This window comes from Alosa pseudoharengus, unplaced genomic scaffold (assembly GCF_046254945.1).
Source record: "Alosa pseudoharengus isolate Yale_2024_CS ecotype anadromous, Long Island Sound unplaced genomic scaffold, YU_APseudo_1.1 YU_APseudo_1.1_scf_2, whole genome shotgun sequence".
NCBI lineage: Eukaryota > Metazoa > Chordata > Actinopteri > Clupeiformes > Clupeidae > Alosa > Alosa pseudoharengus.
The window spans coordinates 168,069-195,150 of NW_027468663.1; the positions used below are offsets into that span (position 1 = coordinate 168,069).

Sequence of the window (27,082 nt, forward strand, 5' to 3'; positions counted from 1 at the left end):
CACTCTCATTTTTACAAACAAATCCTCTTTAAAACTGCTGCAGTGTATACGTCACATTTTGATATCATGTGGGGCGACCAACCTAAAACTGTAAATAATACGTTTTATACGCAAATCTTTATTTTTAATGTACATTTGTCAGTGATATGTGGTGAAAAGAAGCTAGCTAGGGTTCTATAGCTAAGCATTAGCCTGTTATACTTGATTAAACTTGAAAACATCATCTGGGGTGACCGAGCATCATGTGGGGCGACCGCCACTGATTGCTTAAATGATAGAAAACACATATCATGTATTTGTAGTTTCTGTATGCAAATGTTTTCATTCATTATATGCATTTAGTTGTTTTTCAATAACTTTCTACATTTCACCACATATTTTTTCTAAATTTCAATAATTTCCATCCTACTTCAGAGAGGACTAAGCTTACTTCTTTTTGATTATTATGTTTTTATCAGAGAAATGTGTGAATATTAAGCATTCATTCTACTTTTTCCAATTCCTTTTCTAACTCTGTGTATGTTTAAATATACTTTTTTTCTAGATGGCCCCACTAACAAGCAAAGAAAAGACTGCTCGCTACAGGCAGCGGATCAATGCAGATCCTGTAGCAAGAGCTGACTATCTTGCCTAATATCCTGACTAGGGGTGGGCGATATATATCGTCTGCGATAATATCGTGATTGTTGTTTTAACGATGTGCAAATTTACATTATCAAGTATTTAAATTACTTATGGGGGAAAAAACACTCAAAATCACGCATTGAAACCCCATACATTCACTAAATCCAGGAGGTGTATGCAAGAGAAGCCCCGTTGCAGCAGAGCAAGTGTCACATGATCGCTAGTGGGTCCACGTTGTCACACGCAGGCCTAATGTTTATTTTGTGTAGCGAGATCCGGAAGTAACCTACTTGGGATTTTGTGCAGCTACTTCTGTTCACGTAGCATTAATGAGACAGTCACATTTTTTCCTACATGGTATTATAATGGAGAGAAAACATTTGCCTTTGAGTATTTTAATAGTCAGTTGTAAACAAAGAACTCTTCTCATGTAACCCTTTTGTAAATGAACTGAAGTTGGGATTTCTCATTTACATTAGCCATAAGCTAACGCATTAGTTTCTATTCTGTAACCTGGAATGCTAGCCTACATGATTTCTCTTAAAACAAAACATCGAAGGAAATAACTTAAATGTACTCTGTTGGTCTGCTTAGTTTTACAGTGAATCCTAAGTAAAGGTTATTGAGGAACTTCAGGAACTTCAGCTTCAGACTTTCTCTTGGGAAACTGTTAGGCCTAGTCATCTTCTTTAATGTAGCTGGCTAGACCATGCCATTGCCACACAAGTGGGCAAAATTGGAAATGTGCCATAGAGTGACACAGGATAGGTTATTGGTTATTATTGTATTGATGCTATTCATAAATAATGAGCTGTAAAGTAATTCAGACTTCTACAATTTTTTTTAAAGGATAGACTAATTATCATTATCGTCAAAATCACAAAAAATATTGAGATATTATTTTTTGTCCATATCGCCCACCCCTAATCCTGACTAATAGTGAGGAAACTGTTATGTTATGAAATGTGTCAAATGAAATGGATATCCTGATTCTTCATAAAATTTCATTAAATGTGTTTTAACTATCAAAATCATTGAATAGTCTTGTTTTTCATCATGTGGGGCGACCACTTGTCATGTGGGGTAACCAACCATATTCAATTCTGTAGTAAATTCAAAAAATAATGTCTGTCCATTTTGGTTGAAATATAATTCATTGGTATAACATGAATAAGTGGATACTATATCTACACATTTTAAATCAGTTTTATGGATTATATGAGTAAAACAAATATGTAATTGCTTTATGAGGGTGACACTGCCATTATAGATAAAAATGTATTTAACATAATTTGCAATAAATGAAAGGACACATGAGTATATCTTTCTTAAACAGTTCAATTAATTACTGATACTTCTTAAAATATAACTTATGTAAAGGAAATCTATTAATTTTAAGATAAATTACGGTCGCCCCAAAATACTTTTTTAAGATTGTTTGCCTGTTTATTTGAGTTTAAAAGCACTAAAATATCTTTGTTTGAAGTTTTCACACACATGCATGTGTAGACTACACTCCAAATGTTTAGAAAATAGCCAAATATATTATTATTTCAAATATTTTAAAAATGGGCCTCTCAAAGGCCTTATACGTCATTGACCCTACTGCGTTGAAGTTTACAAGCTCCTAAAATGTAAGGGGTGAACCTATTACACATATTTAATTTACTTGAAAAATGTTTGAATCTTGTTTGTATTAACTGGAAATTGTATGGACATAGCAGTATAAATATCAAACATCTACTGCTTAGCTATAACAACTAGAATTGCGGTTCCGAGGAACTGCAAGAGTGGGTTTGATCAGCCATGCTGTGGTCTTGCTGGATCAAACCCACTAATAATAACTAGAATTGCGGTTCCGAGGAACTGCAAGAGTGGGTTTGATCAGGGGCATGGAACTCGGCCTCATCCAAGGATTCCAACGGTACCTCATTTATGAAAATCGGGCACACGTATCAAAAGTTGTCTGCATTAACGCAACATCCAATAAGCTAAAACGCATAAATAACATGGTTGCTATGCTGGTTGCTATGGTGGTCGCTAGGTTGACATTACAGGGGTGGTTTCTAGGTTGTTGCTAGGGTAATTAGTTAGTTGCTAGTAAGCCATCTTAAGCTGACTGCATAAAGTGATTATTTTAAGAGATACATTTTCAAACCAGAACTGTGTATAGGTCATGGTTAAAAACGTATCAGAATCTCAGAAATAATCACGTAATGCAGCCAGTTTAAGATTTTTTAAAGGCAATCAAATTTCTGCTGACTCTCTTCTGGCTGCGGTTAAAGGCCAGCGCCTCCTGAGAGGCCTGAAGGGTCAGTTCTGAGGTTGTTGGCTGCTGGAAACGAAAAAAGGGCTGCATTTTCTTAAAAGACAATGTGACTGAAGTGCGGGCAAAGTTTGCACAGAAATGTACGATTTTTCCCACCCTCATCGACCTTGTCATAAAACTTGTTTAAATTATCACACGACGCCTCCTTGCTGCTTTGTTGTCTACATCAGCATTTCTCAAACTTCTTTGACCTGAGGCCCAGTCAAGGCATACTTTGGGCCCACCTACATGAACCCACCCCCTCCTCCCAACCCCTATCAAATTGTAATGATATCACAATTATTATTTTTATACTATATTGCTATACATGCACTTTAAAACAGTCAATGTTTAAAGTGCTAAGATTGTTCACAAAAGTTTGTGAAAGCATGCACATCAGAGTACTGCTTTACTCAGGGGCGGAGCTACGTGGTGGCCAGGGGGGGCCACGGCCACCACTGGTCAAAGCTTGGCCACCCTGCTGGCCCCCCCAGCTCCGTTCAGTGAAAAGTAAAAAAAAAAGATTGCTGCCGTTTTCAACGGTAGCCTACTTTGAAAGGAAGTGTAGCCTACGGTTCTAATCAAATCGTGAGTAGGCCTAGTGCAGCAGCAGCAGGGGACAATTCAAGTCATCTGTTAAAAACACTTGACAGTAGACTACTACTTACTTAACCTCAGTGACAACAGGTGAGTTGATGATGACTTGGAACATTAATGTTAAAATGTGACACTAATCATAGCAAAGTGAGCTGCGTTGGGCTGTTCTTGTTAGGTAGGCTCTGACATTGACGTGTGAGGCTGATCAAAAATAAGCGGATGCCCGCGGTAACTCTGTTACAAAAATATTTTGATAATATTCGGGTGAAATGCAAGCATATTAGGCACATATCTCCGGATGGCTCCAATAAAAGTAGGCTAATAGTGTCTAGCCTAGGCTACTTTATAAAAACATAATTTGCTGACTGCGTGTGGTTCTTGCCATAGCTGGTCAGGCAGAGGCAGGCTGCTGCGTTGCCTGAGTTCTTTGTTACATTGCTCCGGTAATTGCAACGAGATGAAACCTTAACTGCGTGACAGAGCAGAAGTGGGGCTTTCCAACGAGACTAAACACTTGTCTGTGCGATCAAGTATGAAAATACAAAAAATCATGAAATTAAATCAAATTGCATCATATTTAGTTTACCTACGCACCCACACTCTCGTTTGAATTAGGCTACTCGCGAACCCGTGATCGCATAGATATGGCATATCAGAAGAAAGAGGAGGCACAGGGCTATCCATTGGTACCAAGTATATCAATCCTTCTGGGCTATAAAAACAGACAACGTGACTGCAAAATAACATCATGTACAAAAACCAACGCTTCACAGCCATTACTCTCGTTTGAATTAGGCCCTACTCACGAACCCGTGATCGGATAGATAGCCTATGCCACGCATGTCAGATGAAAGAGGAGACACAGAGCTATCATTTGATACCAAGTACATCCTTCTGGGTTATAAAACAGACGAAGGGACATCAAAATAATAACTTCATATAGCTCGACTTACTTACCCCACGTTTTTGTGTGTTGTTGTGGTGGCAAAGCATGTTCATAATCCAACGCTATAATGTGTTTCTCTATGGCATAGCATGTTCATAATCCGGTTTTGAGATCCTAGCAAATTCCTACATGGCATCCAATTCAAGACTCACATTGCATCCCAATTTATTCGACAAAGAAACACCTTTTTCCCTTCACTTTGTTCATGGCTCATTGTTCTTGTTTGTGTATGGCACTTACAATGACCAGGATAAATGCTTCTAACTAAAGGTAGTGAAAAAGCCCTTAAAACAGTCTAGGGTTCTAAGGGTTAATGTCTTGATTCAGAGCCATGTTACTTACAGCCAAGTACTTGGAGTGGATAACAGAAAGAAATATAGTTTTGCCATCAGTATAAGATTAAATATCTGCATACCATATTTGTAGTATTTATTATTGTTCTTTGAGTTAACATCATTTGAATATGACTGATTAAGTAAGGTGCATTATCATAATGTACTTTTTATAGCATTGGCCTATTTATGGAAAATGTGTTGGAGTGGACAACAAACTGTTCAGGTTGTCTGTGAATGGACCTGTGTATCAGTTGGCTTTACACAATTTATTGCCATTATTAAAACAGGGTATCCTAATCTTCAAAACTTTTTGAGTAGTTTTCATATTGTAGTTTTGATTCCCAAACCACCCCAATAAAAAGTCTGGACCCAGCTGGCCCCCCCTATAAAATAATCCTGGCTACGCCCCTGGCTTTACTAATGTAAAATATAATTAGGCCTACACTAGTTTCTTTGTTTTTGCATTGTTGCATGATGCTTGCATGAGAAATACTTCTCAAAACAACAGCAATTATATGGGTGCCGTTGTTTTGGGATGTTTCCCTCATGCAAGCATCATACACTGATAGAGTATATATATGCTATTTAATTACATTTCATTTGAATGCCTGAATGTAAGAATTCAGGAAACACAATACCAGCTTTTAAAATTTCTGTTGTTTACTAGTTTATGTAAATCACATAACACATGAACTGTTCATACTACTGATAGCCCATTACTGTACACAATAATACTGTGCCCATTCATTAACATATATTAAACATCAGGCGTCTTGTTTACACATTTAAACCATATTTGCACTTCGAATTTCGCTTCCAAACTGTAATAACTACATCTACGAAGTCTAAAGAAGATAACCATGTAGTCTGTTCATAGATAAGATCAATTTTGACAGAACTACAGACTTCGTGAAAGTAGCCTATAGCCCTACATAAAAGGCTCCATTCACTTAATTGCAAAATCGCGGTTGGTCTGTTTACACACTAAAACCATATTTACACTTCGAAATTCGCTTCCAAATTGTAGTAACTACATCTACGAAGTCTAAGGAAGATAATCATGTAGTCTGTTCATAGATAAGATACATTTTGACAGAACTACAGACTTCGTGAAAGTAGCCTAGAAGCCCTACATAAAAGGCTCCATTAACTTCATTGCAAAATCGCGGTTGGTCTGTTTACACACTAAAACCATATTTACACTTCGAAATTCGCTTCCAAATTGTAGTAACTACATCTACGATGTCTAAGGAAGATAACCTTGTAGTCTGTTCAACGATAAGATACATTTTGACAGAACTACAGACCTCGTAAAAGTAGTACCTAAAATTAGTTTGATAAATGGCCATCACGTAGCCTAAAGCATATAGCACTAGCATATGACAACAGCAAATAGCTAACGTTTACGTTAGCCTATCTTACTTATCGTTGACGTTGACCCGACACGTTTATAAGTTAGACCATAGACTGATAAGGACGTCCATCAAAATTCCGTGTGTATCCTGTGTATCTTTCGTGCTGCTATCCTGTTGCCTTTTCCCTGTTGTTCCGGCAACAAGGTTTTTACGCGATATTTGCCACATCCCAGAGAGTTGTTGTTTGGTGGGTCAGGTGACGAGCCGTCGAATCACAGCACAGCACCCAGAATGCATTGCAACACACCGTCTAGAAAGGACTCAGCGTTAGGTCGGCTTTAAATAGCATACAGAACCTATAGTATTATAATGTTGTCTGTAAGCTCCACAGATCGTGGCAAGACAATTGAATTGATTGAGGACTTCTTGCTGGGCAACGATGAGTAACTTGATTAGTAATGCAGCGTGGATATGCATGATGTCTGTATGAAAGTGTGTTTCTCAATGTAATAATCTATACAACTGTACGCATGACCAAGTTCAAATGGATCCAGCTGGGTATAGGACTGGGCTGAATGGATTGGTGAAATACTTTTTTTTTTTTTTTTTAATGACCTATATGAACATGGTTTGGCTTTAAAAAAAACATGACCTTTACACTTAGTGCTGGAATGGCATTGAACTGGGCTGAATGGATTTGGAAAATATATATATATTTTTTTTAATGACCTGTATCAACATGGTTTGGCTTTAAAAAAAAGATGAGACAGCGCTTTGCGCTGTCTCATCTTTTTTTACATTACCTTTACACTTAGTGCTGGCAAGGCATTGAACTGGGCTTCATTCAAGGATTCCAACGGTACCTCATTCATGAAAATCGGACATACTGGTCAAAAGTTACATGCACACACCTTCATATACACAGACAGCCCAGCCCAGCCCATCAGAGCTCTGCCAGGTGGCTTAGAACTCTTCCAGGTGCAAGCTTAACCCTTAAGAACGTAGGTTTTATTTAAACCAACGTACTCCACTGGGTGAGTTTTTTGGGCTGCGTCACTAGCGTTCTACACTGACATTCTATAGTCATTATTAGGTGGCCTACAATCTATGCAGTGCAGCATGGCCTGATCTGTTTTATTTCACGTGAATATTGCAAAGTACCACACACACACATGCTTTCATCATGTGATCACATCATAGCTGTCAACCCTCCCGTTTTTTCCGGGTTTCTCACGTATTTTAACTTTTTTCCCGCTGTCTTCCCGTTTTAATATTTTCCCGTAAATATCCCGTATTTTAACAATCTCATAACATTAGCTCTACCATCGGACTTGTCAGTCTCTGTACTGTTGTCCTGTTGCTACACCCTTGCCCTTCCAACGAAACAGATGTTTTCAAAGCATCGTTTTGCTTGCTTGAAGGCGACAGTGAGACTATTTAAGATGCACGAGAGCACGATTCAGTGGCATCTGCATAGTGTAGGCTACGGCCGAACGCTGTGTGTATCGGCCTACCACTCAGCTACGAGTAGGGAAAGAATTCCCCTGTTTGTATATTCACTCCAAGTTGGCCTACCATAACTTCCCAACTCTGCACTAAAGCCCATAAACTGCATGACAGGCTATTTATATTTTCTCTCTAAAATATCTAAAATAACCAAATGCATTTGTTCAACTTTATGAAGAAGAATTACGCACTATAGGCTACTTGGAACGCACACATTTTGTTTGCGCAGGAGAGAGAATGACAGTGCACAGGGCCATCGATTAGGCTACAGAACTTTAGCCTTGCTAGGGCTGTATAAAGTTGACCAAATTAATATAGGGGGACGAATGTTGACATTTTCCCGTATTCTGCGTGAGAAACCCGGGAAATCTCCCTTATTTTCAAAGCTCAATGTTGACAGCTATGGATCACATGTGTTGCATGCATGCACCTGATTACGCAAATGAAGTCGCGCTGACAACGTGTTACAATTGTCACGAGGATAACAGGACACGCGAATATCTCTGCTCTTACCTCAGACGGATGTTCAATGTCCACACCAGAGTCGTCATTAGATGTAAAAATAACCCTGATCTCTTCATCAGTAAACTGACGCCTTTTCAAATGTGCCATGACTAATATTATCGATGAAATTGTATAGCGTCTGTAAATACTACGATTGTTTTCTGAATGAATGAACTTCGAGATGCCGGTCGCTGTAATGTTTTGCATTGACGGACTTGATGGATGCACTGCTATTGCGCAAATAAAGCTGTGATTATAATGGGACAAGATAAAGATGTATGCGCATTTCTTGTGCGAGTTTTAATGTCATGAATGTAGCAAACTATGTTTCCTGAGCCGCGTGCGTTACTCAAAGCTACATAGCTCGTGAATGAACGATGTTTGTTTCCAGCATTCCGTACATTTCGCGGTCATTTTGATTTTCTTCTTATCAGTGGCCATGAGATTTGACTAAACACTGAATAACATCATCATTTATTTTTTAAAAAAGCACTAATTTTGCTTGTTTTATTGTGCTTGGTGTAATGACTGACATTCAGAAATATGGCAATAAATGGCAGTGAAGCTAGCAACATTTGTAGCCTCCTGTAAATAAACGTCTTCCCAATACTTGCCACTTCCGTGGATTTTGTCATGTATAGCCCGACCACACAATCATAATATAAACTAGATCTGCAAAATGTGGACATAACCAAATGGTAGTGGCAAAGTGATTTGCGAGAGATCTTTGACTTTGAGAATGTACAATGTCAGCCCATGTTAGCCAACAAGTGGTAGCCCATTGTTAAGCAGCAATTAGAATACTTATGTAGCAACATTCCAAACACAAAAGTGTGACGGTACGCTTTTACGGATAGTTAACGGCCGTCACACCAGTGTGACGGTACGTTCTTAAGGGTTAAGCAATTAGAGCTGTGATGTCACAATCGAAATTTGAATTCTGAACATTCCGCCATTCATTTCAATGGGCCCAAAAAACGCAGAAAAACGGGAATACCGCGAAAACGACAAGGGCCAGCGACACGAAATCAACAAGCAAGTTACACCGGTTCGGGCCTGAATTTTTGGAGTTCGAACCGCGTCGATAGCTCAAACGGTCTAGGAGCAGTAGTTCGGCCAAAAAGTGGGTGAATAGGAAGATATAATAATAAGAAAACTTAAGAAGAACAATAGTGGGCTTGCTGGATCAAACCCACTAATAAGAAAACTTAAGAAGAACAATAGTGGGCTTGCTGGATCAAACCCACTAATAATAAGTAAACTTAAGAAGAACAATAGTGGTCTTGCTGGATCAAACCCACTAATAAAGTAAACTTAAGAAGAACAACAGCATGGCAAAGCTGGATCAAACCCACTAAATATCATTGCTGTGGATCTGTTATCGTAGATTTCCCTAGCCATATTAGCAATATTGAGTTATTGAACCTTTAACATATTTCTTACTTTTCAGAATTTTTGCTGGGGTGCCAGGCAGTTTTAATCTGCCAATTTAGTCATTGAGTCATGTCCGCCTCCTTACATCCTGACACGCTCCACCTCAGTCTTGTTGATGAGAATGGTGGTGTGTGTGCTAGCTTTAGACTTCCTGAAGTCCACAATGAGCTCTTTGGTCTTCTTGGTGTTGAGTGCCAGGTTGTTGTCAGTGCACCTTGATGTTAGGTGCTGTTCCTCCACCCTGTCGGCCATCTCATCATTGTTGCATCGTTATTGTCAAGGTGAGACAGGGCAGAGTGAAGTTCCGTAGAGATGGGATCCTCTGTGCTCCTGTTCTGCCTCTCATGATGCACTTCATGATGATGGGGGTGAGTGCAACTGGACGGAATTCATTAAGACTTGTTGAAGTGGAGTGTTTTGGCACCGGCACGGTGGATGTGGTTTTAAAGCACCCGGGGACAGCTGCCTGGGCTAGTGACAGATTAGATATGTCAGTCCAAACCTCAGTCAGCTGCACTGCACAGGCCCTGAGTACGCGTCCAGGGATACCATCAGGACCAGCAGCCTTATGGCGGCCTTACATTGTACGATTTTGGTCTGGTTTCACAGTCGGCGACAAAATTTCCAAAGTCGGACAGAAATCATGGGAGTTGTACTGGAATCGCGGCGTGCTCCTGTCAACTAGATTGTTAAGTGTAAGGTGCCAACCTTAGCGGTTTTAAGTCAGTCGGAGTCAGTCTTTTTCTAGTTTTGCCATTATGACAATATCAAACATGTTTGATATTATCGCAAGTCTTTCTAGTTGTGGCTCATGCAAATAGTGACGTGAACAATATAAAAACCAATAGTGACCTCTCTCCAACACCAAACAGGAAGGGGCAAAGTAGGCGACAGCTGTAGCAAGGGACCTGATGAAACCCATGAATATTATAATTTGTTATTTAGTTTCTTATGCATCATTAGTCGGCTCTTTCATGTGACAGAAGATGTGAGAGGGTCTGAGACTGTAGTCTTTCAAAAATCTTTTCCAAATCTTTGAAAATCTTTCCAAAGTCTGTCAGTGTAAGGAGGGCTTTACGTGCATTAGTCCTGCTCAGTGCCGCACACACATCGGTGGTGGAGAGGGGCTGGTGATCTGCAGGGACCACAGCCTTGATGGCCACCTCCTTATTGTACCTATCAAAGCGGACATAGATGTGGTTCAGCTCATCAGGCAAGGAGGAGCCAGCGACAGAGGGGGGTGGAGTTAGTCATTTTGTAATCTGTAATGGCCTGGATGCCTTGCCACATGGGTTGGGGGTCAGAGTTGTTCTTGAAATGATTCTCAATCTTTAGCTTGTGGTTGCGGTTAGCCTTTTTGATGCCCCTTTTCAGATTAGCCCTGGATGAGCTATATGCTTGAGCATCACCTGATCTGAATGCAATGTCTCGTGCCTCCAGCAGGAATCTGACCTCACTGCTCATCCACGGCTTCTAATTACATTTGGCTGACGCATTTTTAGCCAAAGCGACTAACAACATGGTAAACAGTTTAAGTTTTGGAGCAATTCTCAACAATTTTAGGACAATTTAAAAAACATTAGAGTACAGTAAGAATAAGTGCATCAGTGAGTGCTGTTTTTAACAGTTACGTGTCAGTTTAAGACGGCTGGTGAGTGCTAGGATCAGCAAGACTTGTTGTAAGTGTTGCTATGAGAGGAGATGTTCTCTAAAGAGCTGGGTCTTCAGGAGTTTTTTGAAAATGGAGAGGGATGTCCCTGCCCTTGTAGGAACTGGCAGTGTGTTCCACCAACAAGGTACAACAGATGAGAAAAGTTTGGATTGGCCTGAGCGTACCGGTGGTAGAGCTAGACGTCGTTCGTCTGAGGAGCGCAGCGGTCTGGAGGTAGCGTATGTCTGTATGAGGGCATTCAAGTAGGTGGGAGCAGAACCGGAGACTACTTTGTAGGCAAGCGTTAGAGCCTTGAATTTGATGCGGGCCACCATAGGTAGCCAGTGTAGCTGGATGAGCAGCGGGGTAACATGTGCCCTTTTGGGTTGGTTATAGACCAGGCGCGCTGCCGCGTTCTGGATCATCTGAAGTGGTTTCACTGCGCAGGCTGGGAGACCTGTCAGGAGGGCGTTGCAGTAGTCGAGTCGTGAGATGACTATTGCCTGAACCAGAAGTTGGGTAGCATCTTGAGTCAAGTAAGTCCTGATTTTCCGTATGTTGTAGAGTGCGAAACGGCATGACCGGGCGACTGAGGCAACATGATCTGAGATGTTTAGTTGGTTGTCGAGAACAACTCCTAGATTTCTTGCAGTCCTGGTAGGTGAAACAGACAGGGAGTCAAATTTGATGTTGATGTCGTGGTGTATGGTAGGTTTAGCTGGGAGGACCAGCAGTTCAGTCTTTGAGATGTTCAGCTGGAGGTGGTGATTAGGGAAAGTCGAAATTCGTTTGAGGGTGGTGACACTGTTTTTTTTTATTTATTTTTTTTTATTTTCTTTTTTAAATATTTTTTGGGCTTTTATGCCTTTAATTAGATAGGACAGTGGAGATTGACAGGAAGTGAGTGGGAGAGAGAGTCGGGGTGGGATCCGGAAAGGACCACGGGGCGGGAATCGAACCCGGGTCGCCGGCGTACGGTGCAGGTGCCCCAGCCAGTCGCGCCACTGCTGGGGCCGAGGGTGGTGACACTGTTGATGTTGGAGTTGATACAGTCCAAAACGGAGGAGGCATATGAATCAATGTCCATGTGGAAGTCATGGGTGACCAGAGTTGCAAACACTCTCCAGTCAGTGTTTTCAAAACGTTGCTGAAGTGCCGAGTCGGCTCCCTCTGGTCACACTTTGACTGTTCTTACTGTTGGTTTCAAACGTTTGATGAGTGCTGAATACTTGGGCAGTAGAAAAAATGACTGATTTGAGTGTCCTTGTGGGGCATGATAAATTTTTTTTAACTGCAGACTGCATTCGAAGGCATTGCAAGCGGCAGTGTGATTGATACTGTAAGCTACAGAACGATACTAAAGATCACCTCGTTGAAGCCTATTTTTTTTATCAAGCTGGGGCCAGAGATGATGGCCTTTGGCGAACAGTTTAGGCCTACTCAAAAAGAGTAAAACCAAATTTGTCGAAATCTCACACTTTTTTTCCCTTTCCACTTTGCGCAGTCATTTTATTAATTTCAATCGGAGGAAAGAAAGACACTTGCAGGTTTCTTGTTTAATTAATCGGAGTGTCTAACCCTGGTACAAACAGCCTTGGCCACACAGCTGGGCTATTCACACCCTGTGACATAACAACAAAAACACGTTGCTCGCTTGCACAAAAAACATGGCGGACATTCGTTTTTTCGTCAGCAGAAAGTGAAGAATTCTGAACGGTTTCAGCACTAATATCTGTTCAACTTAAGTTTTAGATGGAAAAGTTGTGTTTTATTTTCATAATCTTTGTTCAGTGAACACATACAAACACATACAAAAAGGGTTAGTCTGCCTGCAAACTCTCATTGAAAAGTGGAAGTAGATGGCTCAATAGTTACAGGTTACGTACTAAGACGTGGGAATCCGGGGTTCAATTCCTGTGTGAAGCATTTTGGCAGAGATAATAGAAGTGTTGCCCTTGACACGTAAGTGTGCCTTCTGGTTTCTCCACCTACTGGTTTCCTTGCACGTGCATGCGCTCCTAACCCTCCTAAGTGCCACCTGGTGTTTGTTTGGGTCATCGCAGCGTCAATGGGGAAATATAAATAAAAGACGCGTGATTCATGTGAGAATCACGCATGAAGCCGGACAATTGAATGCAGTACCCACTGTACATCCAATACATCCACACCAATCCTCAGTCTCACCCATTCTGCTACACACACAAAAAGAAAGCAACAATATAACAAAAACCCCAGATAAAATAAAAAATAGATAAATAAGCAATAGTGATAAGAAAAAAAAGAAAAAAAAAGAAAGGGGAAAGGAAAAGGGGAAATGAGGGTGGGGGAGTAGTCTTGTGTTTTTGAGTGTAACTCTGCCAGATCAATTGTTTTCAGGCTGCACTGTTACATTTTCCATGTGAGTCAAGATTGGTGACCAGGATTTGTGGAAGGTGCCAACGGAACCTGTTAGGGAGAAACATATTTTTTTTTCAACTTTAATGCATTGGACTATTTCTTGGATCCAAAAGACATGTGTTGGTGGGGAGGAATGTTTCCACTTCAGGAGAATGAGTCGCCTTGCTAAAAGACCACAACCCGTTCTACAGGCAGTTCTAGCTTTGAAGGTATTCCGAAAAGAACTGTAAGAGTGTGAGGGTCCACACGGGACTTGAGAGCCTTAGTAATGGTGTTAAATATCTCTGTCCAAAACTCTGATAGTCTGGGACAGCATCAGAACATATGAACAAGGTCAGCTGGTGGGCTTTTACACCGATTGCAGGCATCACTTCTGTCTGGGTATATCTTTGTCAGTTTTGCATTTGTGAAGTGTGTCCTGTGCGGGATCTTGCACTATCTTCCTAGGTCTTGCTCCCAAGTCTATCTTAGAGATATGGTTGGGTCTTGATGGGAGTCAACTGAGTTCTAAATGGTTGAGATAAAACCTCTCTGACTGACATTCAAGGACAGTATAGATTCTAGTTCCGAGTCAGGGGGACGTGTCGGAAACTGGGGAAAGTGGTTTTGCACATAATGTCTAATTTGGAAATACCTATAAAGATGAGATTTTGGGACATCAAATTTTGTTGATAAGTCCATAAAGGAGAAGAAAATGCCTTTGCTATACAGACCATTGATGGTAGTGAGACCTTTGGCGGCCCATATATTGATCGCTTTATCTGCGCAAGATGGTGGAAATAGGTGGTTGTTCAAAATAGGGGCCACAGTAGAAGATCTCACCAAACCAAACTGTTTTCGAAAGTGTCCATATTTTGTATTCAGGACAATTGGATTCTTGGAGATATTTTTTGCAATGGGTAGCTGGGAGGAGACCACTGAGTGGGCATTACTTCAAATTGGCCGGCTTCACGCATGATTCACACGTGACCTCACACAGGATCACGCAACTTTAATTTGTATTTCTCCAGTGACGCTGCAACGACACTGCAACAACCCAAACAACCACCAGATGGCTCTTGTGAGCAGGGTGTCTGGTAAAAAGAAATGGAGCCTGGAAATAGAGTAGGAGGGAAATCTAATGGGACAGAGTGGGGTCCAAGAATGGTTTTGATTAATCCAGTTCAAAACAAAATTGCTTTTAGTGGATTACTTACAGTTGACAAGTTTGACCATAGTCAGCAAGTTAGCATTTAGGATGAAAACCAGGGGGTCAGGCCCATTTTTCTCCAGCTGCTGCATGAGCACCAATTCAGAGGGTTGCTCCACCACATTATAGTCTACCAAAGCAAAAACAGAAAGCATAAAGAATAGTCCACAAGACTACAAGATTATCGACTACAAACATAAAGGGGGAAAGTTACACAGAGCAAAACATGAGGTCACATGTCACAATGAAGTGATGATTGTCCCCTTGATGGATTCCTATTACAATATTGGTGCAGTATGTGCAAGAAAACTGGATTTATACTGATTCTTCTACAAGTTAAACGTACATTCTAAATTCTGCCCCCATAGCATAGCTTAGTAGCCACTAACCACTAGCCACAGGATAACACTGGAAGCACAGTTTTTTTATTTTGCTCCCCACCGACAGTACTCAGTGACCTCGAACAACAAGGCTAATCTTTGAGACAAATTATTTAGAAATACACAGTAAGCTGTTGTGTGACCTCCCATACCTTGTTTGATGCCAGTAGAGATTAGAATGGGTGGGAGTCCATCAGCAGGAATCAGACTGATGGAGCTTCCCAATGAACAAACTTGTTCAACTCTATGATGTTGAACTACCTACAACAAGAAAAAATAAGACAAAAGAAAAGGTACATGACAACTTGAGCGATACAGTTGATAAACGTCAAAAGTGTGTATAAAATTGCTATGAATGTTTAGGGAAAAAGCAACTAGGGCAATAAGTACAAACAATTAACCCCTAAACTCACTAATACAGACACAATGGTTCAGAATAAATTAGGCTAACGCTAGAGCTGTGGTAAACACCAAATTATAAAACAGATAGTTCCTTGATTACAGTGGGCATCACTTTCAAATGGCCACTTCAGTCGCGCATTACGAGGCGTGAAGCTGCGTGAAGCTTTAGTACCCCTTTCAGCCACTGTGCGTCGCTCTGCCATGGTACATCGCTCTGCCTGCCGCCCCTTCTGAAAAAGCTCGAAATCGAAATTTGCTGTCTACATTATTGTCAGTGTTGGGGTAACGCAACTACGCAAATCAAAACAGTGGTGTGATAATTGAGCCAGTAGAGAAATAACTGTTCAGAATTAATCTGTAGCCTTGGGTAGGCTTCTGCGACGTTTTTAACAGGCTACGCTATAGAGGCTTAGACAACTATGACCCACGTTTTGGTTTCGTAAATTAATTTGCCCTACTTCTTGACTGCAATGTAGTCAATTGACTGCTTGACATGTCATTTTTATTTTTCTGTACAATAAACAAATACATCTGCTTTATGCCGCAGAATTACGCACTTGGCCAGCCTATAGAACGGCCACATTTTGGAGAGAATAGAGAATGTACGCACGCAAGAATCTGTAGGCTATTTGTGGCTGGTTACCAGCAAACAATGTTTAATGCATTAACTCAAGACGTCAAACATTTTCTAAACAATACAAACAGAAAGGATGCAGCAGGCAGCAAATGTAGAAGAGTCATTTCCAGTGGAAGAACAAAATGCTGAATGAAGCCCAAAGATATGAAGGCATATCTGGCAAGTTGTTATTTTTTGAAGACGTAAATGGTTGGGCTATAGGCCTAGTTTGCAAGAAGGAGACATAAAGCGTGAGCATGCCACATTATCCACAGCTGTGGTAGCGGGGGGTAGGAGGATTACTGTTAGCGCAGTATTTATATAAAATTCTTCAACAGAAGGCCTGCCTCGAATGCAGGCTTGCCCAAAAAAAGGCCTGTGGTTTGCGCAGGCTACAGTAACTAGGTCTTAGTGAGTTAGGAGTCCTCTAGACTTCTTTTAAGCTGTCTCAGAGGTGAAAAGTTGCGTTCGTTGGGGGCAGGGCCGGATTAACAATTCATAGACCCTTGGGAACAAATGTCTGATGGCCCCCCCTGCCCCCCAGCCAATGTGAATTGGGCGGTCAGTTAATAGGCCTATCGTGCCTATCGTGAAGATTTGTATTGCCATTTAAGGCATGAGCGCATCTGTGAGGCCAAGCCTCACCAAGTAGCCCGTTTGTTTACAACTAACATTACATTTAATTAAACTGCTTATAGGCTATGCCAAAATAGTTTCAACATTTTGAATATCAGTGTCGGGTGAATTAGGAAATGCCTTATGGCTGAAAGCTGCTTGGGATCCGTCCTGTCAAGCAATAACCATACAAAAAGTTAAAAACAGGTGACATGATGCGCGTCACTGACATAATGCGCAAATAATATAGCATAGATATTCAAATATATTCGAATACATGTGTTTATTTTAGAGGGGATATTCGAACGTCATTTTTGAGCAATTTTGACAGCCCTAGTCCACTGTAGGCTACGCCAATCGTCTATTAACACCTTCCACCTAACCCCGGTGAGTGGGGGTCGCTATAATGCGTGTGAAATAGCACCATTGAGTAGCCTATGCGAAATAGCCTTAAAATCATTCCGGTGTTGTGTGCCTTCTGGTTTCTCCACCTACTGGTTTCCTTGCGCGTGCATGCGCTGCAGCAGTTGTCAGACATTCACAAACAAGTTGTTTTAGGCGGTTTGAAGTCGCTTTTCATATGCCATGAGCGCTCGGCTACATTACAGCCACTCGGACAAAAGACATTTTTGAAAACTAGCATTAAACTGGATTCGATCCCGCAAAAGCAACACACGCGTGATTCCCTACTCTTTGAGCCAACTAATATGTTACACGAATCAATTAACTATTATTGTAGGCTACCATTAATTAATAACATAGGCAACACCCAGGTAACATGTTGTCCAGGCTATCTGAAACAAGGGGTTGCCTCTCATCTACAACAACTGGTTACCTTGGGCTGCTACAGTCGTCAGTGCACTGTGCACAGTAGGCCTATGCTACTCTTTGTTTTGTATTTTTCAAGTAAATAAACATTCTTAATTTTCGAATGTCTTTGTCAGGGAACACTTTTAAAAACCATAGGCCTGGTAGTCGCTCAGACAAAGAGTTATAAGATAAAGTCCATACCATTTGTGTCACCTAATGCAGTTCAGTGAATTAGCAAGATACCATCAGAAGCCAACAATCATAAAAAGCACCTGTGCGTGAGTTCTTTCTATCTGCTTTACTTTTGTGAGTTGCGACCACCTAGGCTATGTTATAGACGATCTATGAGGTACCAGTGTTTAGCTGTGTCACAAAACAATAAGCTTTGTCAGACTACTTTTAAAATTATATTCCGGGCTATATAAATTTTAAACATTCGGGGCTGAAGACCCGACAAAGCCTTGCGTTAATTCTTCAGGTGGGAAGTGTCAGGAATTTTCATACGAGAGACGCTCTCATTGGTGGTTAGTATATGGAGTAGGGAATTGACAGCAACATATCCAATCACATTATGAGAGATGCTGAATTTAACATAAACTGCGATGTTTGATTTTAAATTAATGTAAATTTAGCTGGGACTGTAAGCTGGCACACGTGGGTGCTCAATGTTTTCAGTGGGTGCCCGAGAGACAGAGCACCCACGGTATCGGCGCCTATGACAAGCGTATCTCGCGGTTGCATCCATTACAAACAAACATGCAATGTGAACGTCTGGGATTGGGGAGAGCACTAAATGCTCTTCTGAATAAGCACAAAGTCAAGCCTTTAAATGAAAAACACTCTTTAATAAATCAAAAAAATAAACGCTAATGAAGTAAACTTGTGACCATCAAACATCGTTTATCGCCTGTAACTCCGTGATACCAGGACGTAACAGGAAGGCATTTGGCTGAGCAACGGAGGTTAATATGCTCTATATTTTGTCCAAATGATGTCTGTCTATCATCGTTGCACTCGGAGAAAACCAGAATGTTTAATTTGTCCTGCGTTTCTTCTACGGCTGCAAACGGGATTCACTCGCCGTTAACCAAATATTTCTTTATTAGGGCAGGGCAGGCATATTTCTGGCTCACTTGAGACCTCTGCCGGTTGTTGCAGCGTCGTTGCAGCGTCACTTGAAAAATACAAATTAATGTCGCGTGATGCCGCGTGATCCCACGCGTGGTCCGCGAGGGAAGCTGGCCAAGTCGAAGCACTGCCCACTGTATGATTGGTTGAATCGCGTTTGATGCCGTTGTATATTTTCCCGATATAGCACAGCTGAGACCGCATTTCGTTCTATATTAATGCGCTTAGAATGCATAACGGTTCAAAACGCTCTCTGCCCTAACTGCTTCTTGTTATCTGCTTTCACCAGCTGGTACTCCACCCTCACTCCATGTTGACAGTTAGTCTCTCAATCCACAGCATGTGCATTTTGCTGTGTCATGTTATTGTCAAAATTCATACAACACATGTTCCATTAACATGTTTTCTATCAAAACTATTAGAAAAGGAGGGAGCTAAAGTACCTAAAGCAAAATAACACTTTGGAAAAACACCACAGTTGATTATAAATTCTTACAATATCAGTTCCTATACTTCTGAGACTGACCAGACTAAGACTTTTATTTTGGTTAATAACAAATCACTTTTGGCAGTTCTCCTGTAACTGGAAGTGCCTGACAATGTTGGAAAGATGACAATAAATGTTAAAAAGCAACTTGCAGGTTGATTTTAAAACTAAAGGTAACACTTTATTTTAATGTGTTGCTGTTACAGTGTACCTACCTAATTAGGTACAGTGGTACAACCTGTGTAACAACATGTACTATCAGGTACTATCATTGTACTTGCATTATGTATTTGTGGGTACCTACATATAGTTGTTACATTGTAATACTGAGTGCTTTTACAAAACTTTGCCAATTTGCCTAAATTTTCATCAGAGGCAAAGAGCTGACCTGAGACCTGCTGGATGGGGTAAATCTGGTCATGATAGATTTGATATACAAAGCATTCTTAGCTCCAGTCAAGGCCTCATTGTCTTCAGTGTACATGTAACAGCTGTGCTGCTACAACCTTTTTACTCTTTGATACAGTGGAATAAACCTATTAAGTGTACCAGTTAATTACTTACATGCACATATGACATGTATGTTATGTCTTCGATGTCTTGGAACAGGTCTACTAATTCACTACATAGTACATATATCAACTGTGTTGGTACACACTTATTGCTCTTTGATACAGTGTCATAAACCCATTAAAATGAAGTGTACCAGTTAAGTACTTACAATTACATATTACATGTATGTTGTGTCATTGGTGTCTTGGAACATGTCTGCCATTACCCTACATACTGTAGTACATGTATCAACTGTGTTGGTACACATTTATTACTCTTTTGATACAGTGGAATAAACCCATTAAAATAAAGTGTACCAGTTAAGTACTTACATCTACATATATACATCCTGTCAATGATGTTATGCATCCTGTAATTGATGTGTTGAAACGTGTCTGCTGTTACACCACACAGTACATGTGAATTAGTAGACCTGTTCCAAGACAAGACCTGTTCCAGTTTATTCCACTGTATCAAAAAGTAACAAGGTTGTAGCAGCACAGCTGTTACATGTACACTGAAGACAATGAGGCCTTGACTGGAGCTAAGCATGCTTTGTATATCAAATCTATCATGACCCGATTTACCCCATCCAGCAGGTCTCAGGTCAGCTCTTTGCCTCTGATGAAAATTTAGGCAAATTGGCAAAGTTTTGTAAAAGCACTCAGTATTACAATGTAACAACTATATGTAGGTACCCACAAATGCATTATGCAAGTACAATGATAGTACCTGATAGTACATGTTGTTACACAGGTTGTACCACTGTACCTAATTAGGTAAGTACACTGTAACAGCGACACATTAAAATAAAGTGTTACCAAACTAAATGTATACTTCATCTTGTCTTTTTAAAAATGTATATGTAAGAATTAATATATTTTACAAAACCTACAGACAGTAATTCAGAAGACTGTGGACCCATTTTAAGCAGGCTCTAAATATGCCTCTCCTGAGCACTACGTAGGAGAAGGTAAATATCCCCAGTAATAGTCCCAGGCAACACGACTAATCTGCCTAGATGAACATGCTTACGATTTTTATTCAGTCATTTGAATATTATTGGGCAAAGTGTTGTTGTTTCGTGCTGTGTTTTTTCCCTTGGCATTCAATAGTGAAAGTTAAAAGCAGGAGGATTTGAGCAGGGTATTTCAGTAGGCTTGTACTGTCAAGCAGCATGTTGACCAAAGAAGAGGAAGAGGAGCTGTGTTGCCTGTTTTCCCAAGGTATATGTCAGGCCCTATGAAAAGGTCTTCAACCGGAGTTTGTGGCACAGTGGGGTAACATCACAGAGGATTTCTGGTGAATTTGAAACTTACCTCTGTGTTGGTGCCATCGATGGCAAACACGTCCAGATCAAAGCCTGTGATGCTCACTATCGATTCACAATGGTGGACTTTGGTAGCCTAGAAATCTAGACCCACCCTAGCAGCAGCAAATGTAATTAGTAGTCTAGCAACTCTCCGTTGGCTTGCAAGCTGGAAAAATCAAACTTCGATAAGGCCAATCACATCGTGTATAGAGTTTGTAGGCGGGCTTACAGTTTTTTCTGAATGCTTAAACACATTTTTTGTAACTATGGCTTTTTTTGCAAAACTCTACACACAAATGGCAAAACCACTCACTGAGTTTGCAAAACTAAAAGCACAAACTCTGCTTTGCACTCAGTTTGCAATTTTGTAACACACACTTTGCACAACTGTAGGCACAATGGCTATTATTTACACTATTTTGCCAACTCTCTGGCACACTTTCTCATGTGAAAACTGTTTTAGATAATTAGTTCACTTTGCAATCAGCCTAAGCACTATAAATAAGCCACAGGTAATGTACAATGGGTACAATGGAGTGAGCAGAAAGAGTGAGAAGAGAAAGAAATAGCCCTTTTACAGACAAAAAAACAGTCTACATATGGGGATATTGTCATGTCAGGCCTGGATACGTCATTCCAGAATATATTTTTCCCGGTGCCTTGGACTAGGACATTGCATGTGATGTAGACAGAATTTTGAGAGAGACGACCCGATGTAGACTGATTTGTTTTGTCTCAGTGAAATGCTATTTTGTGTTTTGACTTGGAAAAACACACTTGTGTTTGTTTTGATGTGTGTAAATAAACACTAATACTTGAAGTTTGGATCCCTGTATGTTTACAGAACTATGACAAAAGTATGACCTCAAACTGACATGGTCTACCTTGTGCACAGAGAAAGCAAAAGCCAGATGTGTTTTATATTCATACCATCAGTGTGTTGTTGGCACATTGTGTGCTTACTATTGTGATGGCTTGTGTTTACTGTTAGATACGAAAACACAATTTTTACGAAGGTGTGAAGAGTTAAGCAAGGTGTGTTAGCTTTTGCAAGAGAACTACAATGTTTTGCTGATTGGGTGAGAGGTTTTGCCATTTGTGTGTAGAGTTTTGCAAAAAAAGCCATAGTTACAAAAAATGTGCTTAAGCAATCAGAAAAACTGTAACATAATGATTAATGGCAGAGTTGCAAGGGTTCGGCGTGAATTCCCTGCTACTTGAAAACAAAGAAGATGGATGTTGCTGTTGACGAACAGCGTGACACGAGTTAAGCTTTTTTTTTTAAGTTGGCAAAAGTTTGAACTTGCCAACTAGGTCCGCTGGTGGCAAAACGCATGGGACTCATGAGTTGTAGCGTTATCCTATTGCGTGCAGAGGAAATTTGAAAGACAACCGATTATCCCGCCCCTCGGACTGAGCACTGCGAATGGTGAGTCCCCAGACCCTACATCTTGATGTGGGTCTAGCTCGTCAGGCTAAGACTTTGGTGCATATGGTCATGAAAGTGATGGTGGTGTCTTCAAAGAAAGTGAGTTTGGTGCAAGGATCTTTGAGGGCACTTTGGATGTACCACCTCCAGCCAAACTGCCTGGCACAGACACTACATGTTTGTGGCAGATGCCTCTTTCCCACTGCATCTGAATTTGATGCGACTATACTCTATATTGTATTCAGTTGGTTGTGGAAAAGCCTTTGCTCATGGAATTTTAACACTGGTGCTTTTTATGTTATTTAGGCCATAACCTCAGAGCAAATCAGAGTGTTTACAACTATCATCACTTGTGGACTCGCCAGATCATCGAAAACACCTTTGGAATCATGGCCTCACGGTGGAGGATATTGAGCAAGGCCGTTGACTGCAATACAAATAATGCAACTCACATTGTTAAGGCATGTGTTGCTATGCACAATTTCCTTACAAGTATGGATGTAAATTCCATTAATTTGTACCAACCGTTCAACTATGCTTACACTGTGAGACCTGATGGACAGGTACAGCTGGGGCAGTGGCGACAAGTTGTGAATGGTGACAATGGCCTCCTATATGTACTCGGTGCTGCGAGGGCAGCTAAGGCAACAATGTTGGTGCGAGACCATGTGAAGACCAGCACAGCAAGGTGCAGTGCCATGGCAAGAAAGAGTTGTTAGGAGAGGTCTCCTCAATTGAGTTTGTTTTGTATGTCTCATACCAAAAAGTGACAAATGCCTACCGCAGAGAGGTCAGTCTCCTGGAGTCCTGGTGTGCAGTCAGTAAACTGGAGCTTAACATTAACAAAACAGTGGAGATGATAGTGGACTTCCGCAAAAAGCCCCCGCAACTCATCCGTTACTGTGGTAGAGCACTTTAAGTTCCTGGGCACAACCATCACCAACACACTCAAATGGGACAATAACATCTCCCAACTAGTGAAGAAAGGCCACCAGCGTCTGTTTTTCCTCCGTCGCCTGAAAGGACTACAGGTCTGTCCCCCCATCATGATACAGTTCTACAGAGCGGTCATTGAGAGTGTGCTAACATCCTCCCTCACGGTCTGGTTTGCCTCTGCGTCAGCCCGTGCAAAGGCCAGGCTACAAAGAGTCATCCGGGCAGCAGAACGCATCATCGGCTGCCCCCTGCCCCCCATCATGGACCTGCACATCTCCAGATCTATGAAGATTGTGGCCGACCCCTCTCATCCTGCCAATAGTCTGTTTAACCTTCTCCCCTCTGGAAAGCGGTACAGGGCTTTTTTGACGAAAACATCACACCACCGCCACAGTTTTTTCCCCCAAGCAATAACTCTCCTAAAATATAGCTGCAAGCAGCAATGTGGGGGCACAAGAACAAGAACAGCTGAGAAATAAGCTCATTTACTTTGTTACAGTGCCCCTAGAGGCCAAATTACAGCAATGTCCTTGTGCATTCTCACAATCAGCTACCATGTCCCTCTACCAAGTTTGGACTTCATACACCAAACCGTTACTAAGATGTGAGCTCAGTTTCTTTATTACAGCACCCCTAGAGGCCAAATGAGACCACTTCCCTTGCATGTCCTCACAATCAGCTACCATGTCCCTGTATCAAGTTTGGACTTCATACATCAAAGTGTTGCTGAGATACAAGCTCACTTCCTGTATTGCGGGGCCCCCTATAGAGGCCAAATGATTCCAATTTCCTTGAGCCTCCTCTCAATCAGGTACCAAGTCCCTATACCAAGTTTGAACTTTCTACATCAAAGCGTTGCTGAGAGAAGAGCTCACTTCCTGTATTGCAGCGCCCCCTATAGAGGCCAAATGATTCCAATTTCCTAGTGTGTCATCACAATCAGTTAACAAGTCCCCTTGCCAAGTTTGGACTTCATATATCAAAGCCTTGCTGAGATAAGAGCTCACTTGCTGTTTAGCGGCTTCATCGCCATATTTGATTGGCTGTCACGGGCAAACAAAGTTGACATTGAAAAATCTGGCAAGCATCGTTTGTGCGGCTCGGTCAGAAGATCATCTCCGTCAAGTTCCGTGAAAATCGTATAACATTTGTGACCGCCGAAACTTTTCGTAGAGTTTGGACTAAATCCAATATGGCAGAGGTCCCATATGGCAGAAAGTGACGTATTAGGAGTCATTGAACTCAGGTCGGTCCAGGGATTTCAACAGTGCCTGATTTGTGAAAATCAGATGCACCGTTCAATGGTCACATGCGTGAATGCAATCGAGTTTTGACCCATTGGTGGCACTAGTATTGGGCATAGAGTTCTGTAAATTGATGAGAGTGATCATGGGATGGTCCTTTAGACCCTACGGTTCAATTTTCAGCCAAATTTTGACCCGTTGGTGGCGCTAGACGGCTGGGTTTAGAGATCCGTAAATTTGGTGAGGGGTTAGTGGAGTGTCCCGAAACGTTCTGCCAAATTTCAGCACTTTTTAGCCAGATGTTCTATGGGCTGCCATAGACTCCAATGGCAGAGGAATAATAAGAGTGGCGGTGGTAGTGTAGTGTAGTGGTTAAGGAGCTGGGCTAGCGTGCAGTAGCCTGAAAGTTGTCGGTTCAATTCCCAGCTTTCACCGTTGTGCCCTTGAGCAAGGCACTTAACCCCAAGTTGCTCCGGGGACAGTGTGATCCCTTGTAATATAGCTGACACATGTAAGTCACTTTGGTCAAGAAGTGTCTACTAATGTAATGTAATGTAATGTAATAATAGGAAAAGCTAGTAACTCAATGGGTGCCTTCGCAGCTTCGCTGCTAGGCCCCCAATAATAATAATAGGAAAAACTAGTAACTCAATGGGTGCCTTCGCAGCTTCGCTGCTAGGCCCCCAATTACAGAGGGATTTCAGGATATCTGCTTTCATTACCTAGGAAATCAAAATATACTGTCCATAGACTTAAAAAATCGATTTTTGCCATATTTTTTTGATTAAAATATCACATAAATCAGGCCAGGAATGATTTATTAACAAATCCCTCTGTAAATATATTCAGAATACTGCTAAGTGTATAACTGGAAAGTTTGGTGTACATAGGTGCTACATAGGCTGAGATGTTTCTACTGGAAAATGAGAAAAACTCAATTTGAGAAAACAGCCTTGGAACACAGCCAATGAGTCAAGTCAAGTCAAGTTTATTTATAGACTGTACACTGTAGCGCATTTCATACACAGAGGTCATTCAATGTGCTTAACCGTACAAAACCAAACAATAATAACAAATAAAAGCATAGAATGGCAATATAGTCAAATAATAGTTAAAAGGTAAAGATCATAATAAAAAGAAAACATAAAACACAAGGTAAAATAATTTAAAAATAAAGAATAATTAGTAAGCAAAAAACAAAGGCAAAAGTAGTAAAAAAGTAATAAAAGACAAGGTAGAATAATTATCAAGGCAGATTCAGAATTTTTAACTCGGCACAGTTAGCAGAAAGCATTTGAGAACAGTTTGGTCTTAAAGGAACACGCCACCCAAAATCAGTAGTAATATATGTTCTTACCTTAACTTTCACGAGTTGAGTCATACCTCTCCCGCGCCGGTAGGTGCACTCAAACGCTCTGTTGCGCGGCGCGAATGTGTTAGCATGTTGCTATGCTAGCGGGCTCTGCCGTGGCCGTAGAGAGAGGAACATAGCAGTAATCAAACACCTCAATTTTTTCCCTACTTAAATACAGTTGCACGAGTAGTTGATAAAAATGTGTACGTCACACAACATGAAACGTGGCGATTTTCCAAGCGAATAAACAGGAGAACCACAATGTGTGGCGCAATAGCACTTGGGAGTACTTCGACCTAGCGTGGTAATATTGTTAACACCTAATTGTAGATCCTATCCACCACAGAGTTTAGAATCCATGCTGGATCGACCCTCAGCCTCTCCCTCCCCTCTGAGCGAGAGAGAGGCACACACACTAGAGATGCGCTGTTGGGCTATTATTTCAACCATAACTGCATAGCAAAACTTATCATCCATCAGCCATCCATCAGCACCAAAGTTTGTTGACCAATTTTCAAAACTGTCTGCACCCGCCCACCATCCGTTGGTTGTTTTAATGTAGGCTATATGGGTGATGCAGCGCTGCTGACGTGAGGCTAGAAAGCCCTTGCCTGTTCTAGAAAGACTGATCTAATGCGGCAAATATATTAAAAGGCTGAAGTCGTACATTGGCTAGGCCTATCCCCAGAATATCAGCAGCAAACTCAGTCTCTGTCGCGCAAAACAGTCTCCAAATAAAACGCACATCGGCCTGTTGCCTATTCTGCCAGCTTGTGACAATATATCGTCCAAAATGCTTGATTGCATTGCATTCTCCACATTTTTAGCTACATTTTCATGTACCACATCAGCATTTTTGTTCAGTGAATCTTTTGTAAATTACTTTACAATTACCGTCGGGGCCTTGTCAGCAGACTTAGGCTTGCCTCTTGCCACTATTCACTCCTTGTCTTCCGATGTCATTTCTGAGT

General features: G+C 41.2%; 1 protein-coding gene across 5 annotated transcripts in view; it reads right to left on the minus strand.

The window, feature by feature from the left end:
* Window positions 1–27,082, minus strand: part of LOC143133613 (zinc finger FYVE domain-containing protein 9-like) — a 244,690-nt gene that overhangs the window by 93,618 nt on the left and 123,990 nt on the right. For all 5 annotated transcript variants that reach the window (XM_076293365.1, XM_076293364.1, XM_076293361.1 and 2 more), the window contains 2 exons: window positions 15,379–15,487; window positions 14,854–14,976 (listed from right to left, as the gene is read on the minus strand). In XM_076293365.1, coding sequence (XP_076149480.1) covers window positions 14,854–14,976; window positions 15,379–15,487 — 232 coding nt within the window. The remainder of the gene's footprint in view (window positions 1–14,853; window positions 14,977–15,378; window positions 15,488–27,082) is intronic.